The 12,037-nt window shown below is 40.6% G+C and overlaps 1 protein-coding gene across 1 annotated transcript; it reads right to left on the bottom strand.

Moving 5' to 3' along the window:
• Window positions 1-1,172: 1,172 nt before the first annotated feature.
• On the bottom strand, window positions 1,173-8,922 carry otx1 (orthodenticle homeobox 1). The gene is made up of 4 exons (XM_010767187.1): window positions 8,464-8,922; window positions 5,687-5,873; window positions 4,738-4,889; window positions 1,173-2,867 (listed from the first exon to the last, which is right to left on the bottom strand). The coding sequence occupies exons 2-4, from the start codon at window positions 5,778-5,780 to the stop codon at window positions 2,124-2,126; spliced, it is 990 nt and encodes a 329-aa protein (XP_010765489.1). The 5' UTR covers window positions 5,781-5,873; window positions 8,464-8,922; the 3' UTR covers window positions 1,173-2,123.
• Between the last annotated feature and the right edge of the window lie 3,115 nt (window positions 8,923-12,037).

Genomic DNA, 12,037 nt, shown 5'->3' on the forward strand with positions numbered 1-12,037 from the left:
ACTGTTTTAAAGACGGGAAAAGCCAACTATGCTACTTAATATCGAACAAGAAAGATCGAGAAATGTTTGTTTTCTGATCCTTTGACTCCCTGATTAATTATAACAGAAGCTGAACATATTTCGTTGATTAATGGATTATCCATCGACATGAAATTGACTCCAGTATTTTTTAGAATAATCATTTGCCATTCGTGCGGTTTTTTTTTGCCTCATGTAATAATAGTTTATATTATAGTGTTTAAAACCGAGATTATGATGGCTAGTAATGTTTCACTTAAACATTTTATAGACGAATCAAATCAGACTAACTTTTGGTGAAAATGTTTGCACACAGCTCTCATTATAACATAACAGGACACTAAATATCTCAGTTTAAATTCTTATTCGAGATATTAAGAAAACCTTGTCTTAGTCTTAATTAAACCCCTCACCACCTGCTCTTTTTTGTTGGGGGGAGTAATTTCTTTGCACAAGGTCGGTTGTTTTTATTGGGGCAATTCATTTGCATTAATCTGTTTCTCCCCCACCCCTCCTCTGCTCTGTGCGGCCTTCACTGCTTCAGAGAAACATCTCGTCTAAAAACAACCTTGCCAGAGAACTGACGCGTAATTTTCTCCCCTCTTCTTTTATAATGTCTGCAAGCACTAAACACACACACACGCGCGCGCACATACACTTACATCTGACCCCCTAACCTGGCCCCACCTACGTAATTACCGCATCAGAGGCAGTGCAATTCCTCCAGGTTATTTTGGAGAAACCAACAGAGTAATTATCACGCCATTACAGAGATGCATTCAATTACGCCTCGATATTTAGGGCTTTTTAACGCTGCAGTTTCAAAAAAAATTGACACTTTACTCTCCCCTAAAGCGATGTGAAGATGTTAGTGTTTCAATTTAACTCAGAGACACAGAGGATTACCACTGGCTGCTCTCTAAAATGGAAATGTAGGGCCTGCACACGCGTTCACGGCTTGTATTAATCATGGACTCATTTGCATTTACCCCCGTTATAATTAAGGGGGGAGGAATTCAACAAGCTTTTAAATAAAAGTGTGACTAATTGAAATGAGAGAAAACAGGAATATTGAGTTTGTAATTTGCTGGTGAACATGCATCTAAAATAAGATGTTGACTCCCTGTTGGGAATCACACTGAGACACTAATAAATATGACTTAACGGATCTTTATTGGATGAACATGTATGTAAGGGTGGTTCGCCTTAAAGATACATTCAACATCTTACTGTCATTTTGGAGCTAATAAAATCCACATTTTCCTCTCCAAAAATAAAAATGCTCTGACTCCAATTTCAAGCCAAGTGCTGCGGTTCAAACATGTCCAATATATCACGACAATGCCCAAGAGAGGAGGTCTGGTTTGAAAATGTAGAGAGGTTAGAATAATAATATCCGGAAAACAAACTGCATCTATATTTTAGAGTTGTATCCCCCCCCCGCCCCTCCCGAGACATTTCAAATTGCCAAAACATTTTCTGAGTAAAACAACGTAGGATATAAAAGCTGAACCTTATGGCCAATTTGTTCTCTTTGGAATATTTGGAAAGATTTACATACAATTTCAAATTCGGAAAAAAAAAACACCAACTAAACATGGTCACTGTAACTGACCCAAATACATATTTACATATTTCAGCTCCACGATGTAGCTGACTAAAAATCTCTGTCATCCTAAAATAACAAATTTCAGAAATAAAAACTTTACAGGATTTGATTGGGAGGTAAAGAGGGCGAGTTCCTGTCCAGGGGGAAATATTCCTCCCATCCAGAGAGCTGGTGGTCGAAGGAGTTCGGTTGAAATGACTTTTTTTGTAGTTTTCAAAAACAGTTTTATAAGGTCATCCAAGAATCAACGTCTTTTAAAAACCCATTCTTCATCGTCAGGAAACTGCTCCGGATGTTTGCTCTCCTCAGCATTCCAGGGACTGTTTCTCTTACATTTTTTTTGTTTTTAAAAAGACGTCGAGGGTAAAACAAAGTCAGATTGCTGCTATCTTATGGTTCATAAACTCTTTTTGTCTTTTGAAAACAAGCAATATGCTAATCTGGAAAATAAAAGAAGCTGACGAACAGGAGGAGGAAGAAAAAAAAAAAAGCCCGATCACAAGACTTGGAACCTCCAGGAGGCCTGGTCTTTGTAGTCCAAGCAGTCTGTGGTGTTAAAGTTGAGCTTCCACGAGGAGGCTGCAGTCTGCTCTTTGTAATCCAGGCAGTCGGAGGAGTTGAAGGCCAGGCCGGAGCCTCCGTACGCCTGGTGGTGGTGGTGGTGGTGCCCCGACGACTGGCTGATGTGGTGGTGTGGGTGGCCGGACATGGAGGAGGCCGTCATGGGGCTGAGCTGGTGGGGGTGGTGGTGGGAGTGCATGGGGGCCAGGTAGGAGCCACAATCCACCCCGCTGAAGTAAGAGCTGGAAGGGGTGGGGTAGCCCTGCCCGTACCCCGGCGTCTGGTTGTAGGACATGGGGTAGGAGGTGGCAGCAGCGGCGGAGCCTGACATCGAACGCTGCATACAGGAGGCGTTAGACGGGGGTCCGGGCTCGGGGATCGGGGCCACCGCAGGAGCCGTAGCATTTCCGGGGGAGATGGCGGGGCTCCAGATGGAGGAGACGGTGCTGATGGAGGTAGAGGTGCTGCTGAGCGCCGCAGGGCCCGTGTGATTGGTGGAGGAGGAAGAGGACGAGGACGAGCCGGTGCTGGAGACGGCCGGCGGAGTGAACTGCCCGCTGCTCTCCGAGCCGGTGCTCTCCCGGGCCGGAGACGACTTCTTCTTAGGAGGACGGGCCTTTGCACTGTTGCCACTCTGCGCCTGCTGGCGACACTTGGCCCTCCGGTTCTTGAACCACACCTACAAAGAGAACAGCCAGGAGTTAGTAACACTACACACACAAACAAACAACCTCAGCGTTTCATTAACCTTTGTGCTGTCTTCCCCTTAACTGTGCATTTTTTGTCCTGGTTTGATTGTTTTCCACCTGAATCTGAGTTACACATTTAAAACCAACTTATTCCAACTCATTGCCAAAAGTATTACTTCTCTCTTTGGCATTTTATGATCAAAAGGACCTCATTTACACTAAATTAAATTAAATGTTTTAAAGCCTGGTCATAGTTGAAGAAGGACTCAAACAATGGCAGCCCATAATGCACCTGATGCTTTACATTTAAATGAAGAACGTTGTATGAAACCATCCATGTTGTTGTTGTTGCAATGAGATAAAATCACAACAGAAATATTAAAAAACAAGTCAAATTTGACCCGAAGACAACAGGAAGGTTATAAAAAAAACATACTCCCAGCCAGGCCATGCTGGGAGTACATTATGGAGGAAAATTGAGGGTTATTAGCCATCAAGGTTCATTTCCACCCAGGCCCCTTGGCTCGGACCAGCCAGGGGTCTAATTTCATACCTGGTAGACGGCTCTAAGATAACAGGCTATTGGGTTTCACCACACAGTAGGGTAACTCTAGAGCAAGGAGAGGGTAGGATCATGTAGAGCATTTTGTTTCACACACACATTCTGAGAATAACTCAAATTGTGCGTGTGAGAGAGGCCTGCCTTGGTTTCCCCCTAATGCCTTTTCAAGAGCAGTATTTGTTCAACATCGCAGTACAACAGTGAGTTGTTTGTGGAGTTTTTGTTGGCATACTCCTCACCTCTTCAGTATAGATCCATTATTTCATATCAAATGACATAACCTTCAGTTAGCAATGACCGATTCAGATAGAAAATAATAATCTGGAATGCAGTTTTGTTTACATACAGTTGTATCTGTTTGAGCCCTTCATCAAATAAGTGATCAAATAGTTGAGGGGAGTTAACATAAAATAGGTGGGAAAATATTGTTTAATAAACACTTAAATGCAACTATCTCCATACACTACTAACACGTTATAGTTACTTCCAAGGTAACACATTTTAAAAAACAGTCTATGTAGGCCTATATATCATTTCAGTCATTACTTCACAACAATCGATCAATTATTATCCTCTATGAAGGGGCTTAAATCACTGAATTTATGAGCCACCAAGTCTGAAATCCTCGAATTATTTTACTGATATGTTTCTTTTATAACCCTCATGTTAAACTACTCAATAAAGTAGGGTTCTAGTTTTATTTACTGCTATAAATACTGTTAAGAATTTGCTCCTAAACGGATTTGTTCCTAATCGGATTTGTCAGTGAAATTAGACACGGAAGGCTAATTTTAGCCAGCTAGTCAAAACGTAAGTTAGCTAACATTAGGTTAACTGCTAATTAGCTTAACAAAAATATGATCGGTAATAGTGCACTTCGACAAAATAAGGGACATTTAAATCACTGTTTTGATAAATGTCTCCTCTCAAAGAGTGAAAAGGAATCACATAGCCATTAATTATCCCACGTAAATAAGTTATTAATTACGTTTTAGCTGGCTAACAAGTGCACAAACTAGCAGAAAAAAAGTTATGTCAGTTTAAAACGTTAGCAGTTTAAAACGTCAGTTGAAATACTGTTTGAAATTGACAGGCATTTAAAGTAGCTGATATCACGTCTTTAATATTTTAATGGCACTCTAATTCAGTGTTATGATAATAAAGTGTCATTGTATTAAAATAAAACAACGTTAGCAAATAACACATTTTACTGCAGAAGTTAGTCTCCGAAGTTAGGTGTTTGTTTTCGGGACGTTTCCACAGTTTAACTGAACACACGGAGGTGCTTCGTTGTTTACCTGGACTCTGGACTCCGGCAGGTTGATCTTCAGGGCGACCTCCTCCCGCATGAAGATGTCCGGGTACCGGGTCTTCCCGAACAGAGACTCCAGGATGTCGAGCTGAGTGCGGGTGAAGGTGGTCCGCTCCCTGCGCTGCTTCCTGGGAGTCGCTGCAGAACAAACACACACCGGAGAAACGTTAATAGGCTACAACGACCTCACAGAGAACATTTTACTTCACAATTACAAATTAAAAATGTTATTTAGATCACTAACTTGACACCTATTAGCCTATAACGTATTTTGTCTTATTTACTGGTGTATTGTAGGTATTGTTTTGACTTGTAGGCTTTCTTTTTGTTGGGCCTAACTGCCCCGGAACAACGGATGTAAATTAGCATGGTTGCTAACATCATGCAACGCTCATTAGGTTACGTATGAGATATTTCAATAAAACAAAGTCAGGCCTTTTACTGTGGAGAAATAAAGATAATTGACCTATCTTTATTTTTCAATTGATAAAGAGAATTAGTATTTAACTAAATGCCTATTTAATATATACAAAGGATACAAAAACAGTCACTTATAATTTGCTTTATAATGCTAAATCAAGCTAGTTTTACATCATAGAGCTACTTACACTGGTCAAATAAGTTTGGTTTTAACTCAAATTGTCTTATGAAATATTATTATTATTATTATGACCACCATTCAAAAACACCTGTATTGCCTTGAAATAAAGTAAATACGTTCTAAATAATGTTTTATTCATGGTACCAGGAGTCGGTGCTTTCATAAAATATATGGATATTTTTTCTTTATGATCGACATTGCCTGCATTTTAAATTGTAGTGAATGTTCTTCATGATTTCAGCAGCCAAACAGGGTGCATGCATGTTAAATACGGATTTTTTTCTTCATGATGGCTGGTGCATTAATCAAAAGTGTGTGTGTGAGTCTCTCCTACATGGGTAGCCCACGGAGGGGTGCAGCAGGTCCATGGCGCCGCTGAGCCCCAGGCCGTTGACGCCGTAGGGGGGCTGTTTGAGGTAGGACATCATGCTACAGGCGGTCACTGCTCCACCCAGCTCCGGCCAGTGGTTCGGTTTCCCCCGATGCTGCAGCTTGACGGGACAGGGGACCGATCCAAGAAACTGCACACAGGAGGTAATGTCATTTAGTGCCGATAAAAGTAGATCAATTTCATCGAAAATGCACAGGAAATGTTAAGGAAGAACATCATAGACTAACGCCTTTGTTGCGTATTGTTATTATGCTGCAGCTTGACGGGACAGGGGGCCGATCCAAGCAAATGCACACAGGAGGTAATGTCATTTAGTGCCGAGAAAAGTAGCTCAATTTTATCCAAAATGCACAGGAAATATGAAGGAAAAGCACTTTTTTTTCATCATGAACTAACGCCTTTGTTGCGTATTGTTATTATGCTGCAGCTTGACGGGACAGGGGGCCGATCTCACTTATTGGCTTTTCCACACAGTTACTTAATACATACAGAGTGCACATGCAGGTGCTGCAGTATTTTTTTATTTTGAGAAAAAAATACCAATTGTATCCAGAATGCACAGGAGACATTAAGGAGATACTTTATACTTTTGTTGCGTATTTTTATTACTCAACGGATGAAGCTTCACTCCATTTTAAAACCTAACATTAAGAACTAAAAGACGCATCATTATAATACTTCCTAATGTTCCTTTAGTTGTTATTTAGTTGCAGTGGGATGTATAAGCATGAATTATTGGAGGATAAACTGATCATTTAGCAGCTCTTTAAATCCCTTCAGGAATATTGGATTTGTGTTGGGGGATAACCGGGGTCAAACGGCTCCGATACTGAGACTCCAGCGGAGGGAAATAAAACACAACATCTGAGGTTTTATTAACCAAACAACAATATATTCCTTTACAGACATTTTAACTTTTACTGGAAGCTTTTAATGATTTGATAAAAATTGAAGAAACCAGATGCATTGTTATTTCCAACAATGATCCTAAAAGTCTGACAATAATAGTTGCGTTTCTAAAAATACTTTCTTTAAATGTGTGTTTATTTGTCCAAGTTATTTCCATATTTTAATGACCAGTGCCCCACGACCTACCTGCAGATTATTGTTTGTGCATTTTATTATAAATGTATTTTTTTATTTTTTATTTATATAATGGGACTACTTTCTATAGCCTTCTCTTCTCAAATAGTACTTATTTAATCAAACACAAATAACTTTTCATTTTTAAAGATAGGCTACGTTTAAAAAAAGAAAACCGCTATGTTCAAATGATGTTGATGGTAAAATAAAGCCTTTCCTAAAAACTCGTAGCGTCCTGAGTGAAATGTGTGTGTGAGTGTGAAGGCCTGCATTTACACACACGCGCATATAAAAGATGGATTATGGATGCTGTTTGTTAATCTATAAAATCACAGCTACAGTGTTTTGGTTCTCAGTGATTCTGTTTGTATACTTTGTGAACATTTCGACCTAAAAGAGACTCCTCCTGTGGATCTCCAGAGCTCGGCTGAAATGATCTGCATTAACAGGAAATAAATCCACAAAATAAAACTCAATTTATATTATGTGCTTTCTAGAGGAATATCTGATTTGTCATTTCTAATAGTTTCTACAATAAATTCACTTTAGACCCTCTTTGTATTTGTTTAGTTTGCTTCTATATTTTAACGCTCAGGTGAAGGAACAAAACCTCATTGAAAAAAAGTCAAATTATTTCTTTACTTCTTGTTTTTCATCAGAATAAAATACCAATTGTTATATGATATAATTCCGTAAAACACAACTATTTGTATCCTTTCCGTGGTTGTATTACACTGCAGGCTGTTTGATTATAGTCTAAAGGCTTTTTGGTGTTTTGTTTCTCAGTGAATTAAGATTACATTTAGGGAACAAAACACATCCCAACCGGCTGCAGAAAACAAACTTATTTATCTTTCTCCACTAAATCATTTACCATTACATTTACATCCAGGAAACACTGATAACCCTTGTTAAGCGTGACATCTATTATTTAAAAGCTGTTCTTAAAGTTAGATTTGTACCTCCTAAGTGAAGAATTTTCTACCCCAAAAATACGCCCTGAAGTTTAAATCGTGGAAATTAAATTAGTGAGATATACTAACAATGAGCTCCTGACTGACTGACCGTGTATTGCAGACGCTTTTAAAACATATTTGAGCCCTGTCAGGCCGGGGAGAGAAAGGCGAGATCTCGGTGCAAATGAACTCAATTAGAATTTAGATTAGACCTCCGGGGAGAAGAGTTTCAGAAGGCCTCTTATCAGCAAAATAAATTAACAAAAACCAAAACACGCCTCTCCAATTATCTACTAAGTGCTTCAAACGCTTTAATGGCCAATTGCTCTCCAATAAAAGTGAACTGGAATAGAAATATGAAAATTATCCACTCCGGAGGAAGTTGACTCAATTTATCCGGTTCAGGTCGGAGTGCTCCCCGGTGCAGACTGATTGATATCTCGGCTAAATAAATACAATAATTACATAAAAACGTGATCCGGTGCAAATTGAAACAATTCACCTCACATGTCACACTTTAATTCTCCTAAATGTTTCAAAAAGTGACTTTTGTGTGTGTCGTTTTTAACACTTCAGCTGCTTCTGTTTCTGACGCAGAGTTGTGTTTTTTGGAGTTTAGGCTAAATGCGTAAAAACTGCAGATAATGCGCATTTGATGAGTGAAAAGTGAAGAAACGTTACCTTGTTTTTCTCCTCTTCCCTTCTCCCGAGCTCCCGGGCCAACAGACGCGAGCAGCAGTAAAATTATCCAGCAGGAGGAAGTCTGACGAACTCAAACAGACTCGCTGAAAAACAAACAACAGCGCGCGGAACCGGGCAGCATCACGCAGAAAAACACGCAGAAATATCAGCACGCGTTTCCGGGTGTTTTTGCAGCCAAATAAATCAGACTCATTTGCTTTCAGGGGGCTTGTCGCTGTCTGTCAGAGTGTTAGGTGATTTTCTTGTTTCTAATGGAGACGAAATTGAGATTGATCACCTTCTCTCCGCCCCGCGCCTCTATGAGCGGAGGACACCTGCGGATCCGCCTCCCTCAGCCAACCAGCGAGCAGCTCCTGGGTGACGGACAGCTTGGGCAGCCAATCAGCGCAGAGGCCACCGTGAGAGGCCCCTCCCACTTTCCCCGCCTCCGTGTCCGGGTCCCAAGACCAGAGCAGAGGGGTTTGTGAAAAGATGGAAATGTTTCTGAGGCCTGCAGAGAAACACAGAGAGCTGCTGACGAGAAGGAGATTTATACAGATTTGTTAATGATTTAACAATTTACTTAAAAGAGCAATTGAAAGCACTTAAAAAACTAATTCCGCGGAATTTTCCTCCACTTAAAACCCGTTTCTTCTAAATAACCTGCATGGTGTTGGTGTCTCTTTGAATTGCACCATGCCTGAAGTGGCGTGTCTTTTTCACAAACTCAAAACACTGTATTTAGATTAAATCAAAAATGTAAACTATAGCCTACGATTGTTTCAAGAGAAAGAAAATCACCTTTTCATTATGTGGAGGCTTAAAATGTTTGAGAGGTTATTTAGTTTGTCAGAAAGCTGTCTTTTAGTTTATAAACATGCACTAACATTTGCTGAAAGGCCGGGAAGCCTAAGCAGCTTTTATAAGAAAGCTTTTATTATTTGTTACCGTTAATTCCTCTGTGGTGATATTTCGTCGCTCCAAAATGTGAGAAATTAAGGAAAAAAGAAGGATAGAAGTTACATTTATCCATTTTGATTTTATTGTGAGACTCCCCCTCCTCTCTCTCTCTCTCTCCTTCCCTCTCTCTCTCTCTCCACACACACAGCAGAGCTCATGAATATTAATGAGGTCTAATCCCCATTTAGAATTACATTTGAGGATGGTTGACGTAAAGTTTAATAGGGATAGACCTCAAACTCACTGCGGAGGAAAAAGAAAAATCCGCAGAAGAAGAAAAACTGCGGTCACTGAATCAAACCCTGCACTTTATACATGGAGGGTTTTTTTAAAATGTGATTTTAACCTCAAAACAAACAGAATGTTCTGCTTCTGTTTTTGTCAGAGAGGGTCGTGGGGGGATGCAGCTCCTTTGTGAATCTCTGCAAAAAAAAAAACTTCTGGAAATGAGTCCTGAGCTTAAAGAGAGCTAATGTTCAGAGAGAGAAGCTGCAGGCATGGAAAACACATTTTTACGTGTGTGTGTGTGTGTGTGTGTGTGTGTGTGTGTGTGTGTGTGTGTGTGTGAGAGAGGAGGAGTATCAAAGTGGCTTTAAAAGTCATCGATGAGAGCTTTGACAGAGAAACTTAGACATCAGATGTGTGGAGGCCTGTAGAGATGCAAGTGCAGGAAAAGGGAGCCTGAACGCACCAAAATGCACGCAAACGCATCTTAATGTAGCCTACACAAAGTCTTTCCATGTTTTTACGCACAGATGACGAACTAAAGGTTAAAATCAGACTCATGGGGACAGGGAGTGTGTGGTCAAATATATGAATGAGGTGATAATAGGAAAGTAAAGAGAGAGAAAATGTGACGGTTTTTGGTGTTAATTGATTTCTGTTTGTGCTGCTCACCGGAGGTCAAACACTTTTTACGCACCTTTTTTATTCCCACATCTGAAGTCCGAGCAGTCAGAGGGCCTGAGAGAACAGCAGCCCCCCCCTTTCCTCCACACACACACACACACACACACACACACACACACACACACACACACACACACACACACACACACACACAGGCTCCGTTAAATTATGCAAAAAGGCCATTCAACAAATATGGCCCTCACAACAAAAGACTCGGGTTATTCTGACATTTCCCCTACACACATTTCTTGTTTTTTTTTCTCTCGATGTGAGTAAGACCCCGAGATAAACCCCTGAACAAGTATCAAGTTATCACCAACCTTTTGTAATAAGAGTATTTTGTCTAATCCCAAATTGCAGTTGAATTTTCTTAATGCTGAGCTGGTAAAGCCTCGGATTAGGCGGCGAGGAAGAGGAGGGGGAAAAGTTTTGTCCCTTCAGCCGGCAGCAGGATTGGAAGAAACGGGGATCTGCGGGGATGTTGTGTGTCGGTGCTTACTATTAAAACCGTGATGCATAAAAACACAGAGGAGCTCCGGCGCCGCGCGGAGACCCGGATCCCTCAGGTGAGGATATCTTTTTAGAAAGGCGGCTGGGAAAGGAAGTATAAGCAAAAGGCCGAGATGAGCACCTGTGAGGTGAAGCCAGGAGACTTCAAAGCTCAGGAGAAAATAATCCATTCATTCCCGGAGGAACCTCCACACAGAGAGAGGATCCGCGCGCTTTTACGCAGCGTCTAAATGCTGAAAATTGGGAAACTGACTGCAAGTGTTACGCAGCGTCTAAATGCTGAAAATTGGGAAACTGACTGAAAGTGTTTCTACAGATTCTGCTTCAACAGGAACAGTAAAAGCACCAGGGAGATGCTGCGGAGGTAAGACAGTTATGTTATTCTTTTTATTCCAGAGAATCGTTGTCAAACGTTAAAATATTGGATTTGTTACCTGAAATGTTTTGTTTTTATTTTGTAATAAATGTACTTTTCATTAAACATGGATTTAATACTGATATTAAGAGGAATACATATCAAAACTTAAGTAAAATTCAAGAGTTTAAGTGAAGTTTTACACATGAACAATTACAAAATTAAAGAGCTTTAAAAACAATATAATTTAAATAATTTACGATCGATGTAAAAATAAGGTATTATAATACATTTTAAATGGTTCCTGCACACACACTCTTACTCTCACACACACGGCACCGTGTAAAACCTCCTTCACCGTGTTGGCTCTTTGCTTTTATTCTGCAGATTACAGACCCCTGTGATAAACGCGCTTATAATACAAAGTAAAACAAAGCGCCTCGGGGGACGTGCGGTGCGTAAAGTGCGCGTACAGTCGGTCCCAAGCAGAGAAGAAACGAATCAGCAAATTAATTTTGGAGGCATTAGAAAGGCCGGGGAGGACGTCCCCTGTCACAACCTATTTCCCTGCTTTCATCCGAGATGTGAGGCTGCCTGCAGGGACCCAGCAGACCCTTTACTGCAGGGACATTTCACATTTTATTTTGACACCATTTACAATGAAAATGCACGGCAAAAATGTACATTTAATGTGTATAAAATATGATTTTTTTTCACATCTAAATGTTGCTAATTCTTCAGTTTCTATCCCCCCTCTCCACCCTGGATGACCGAGCCTCTCCAGCTCTGCATGCCCCCCGTCTGCAGCGCGCTTAAATCGGCCCGGAGAGAAAGAGCGAG

The sequence above is a fragment of the Notothenia coriiceps genome, unplaced genomic scaffold, assembly GCF_000735185.1.
Source record: "Notothenia coriiceps isolate Sejong01 unplaced genomic scaffold, NC01 NC01_scaffold00004099, whole genome shotgun sequence".
In the NCBI taxonomy this organism is placed as follows: domain Eukaryota; kingdom Metazoa; phylum Chordata; class Actinopteri; order Perciformes; family Nototheniidae; genus Notothenia; species Notothenia coriiceps.

Bases quoted from the DNA above. Each gene is read 5' to 3' on its own strand.
- otx1 (XM_010767187.1), bottom strand. From the start codon at position 5,780: ATGATGTCCTACCTCAAACAGCCCCCCTACGGCGTCAACGGCCTGGGG. The intron at 4,890-5,686 runs GTAGGAGAGACT...TTTGTTCTGCAG, and splicing joins CCCCTCCGTGGGCTACCCAT to CGACTCCCAGGAAGCAGCGC. The intron at 2,868-4,737 runs GTAAACAACGAA...TTCTCTTTGTAG, and splicing joins TGCCGGAGTCCAGAGTCCAG to GTGTGGTTCAAGAACCGGAG.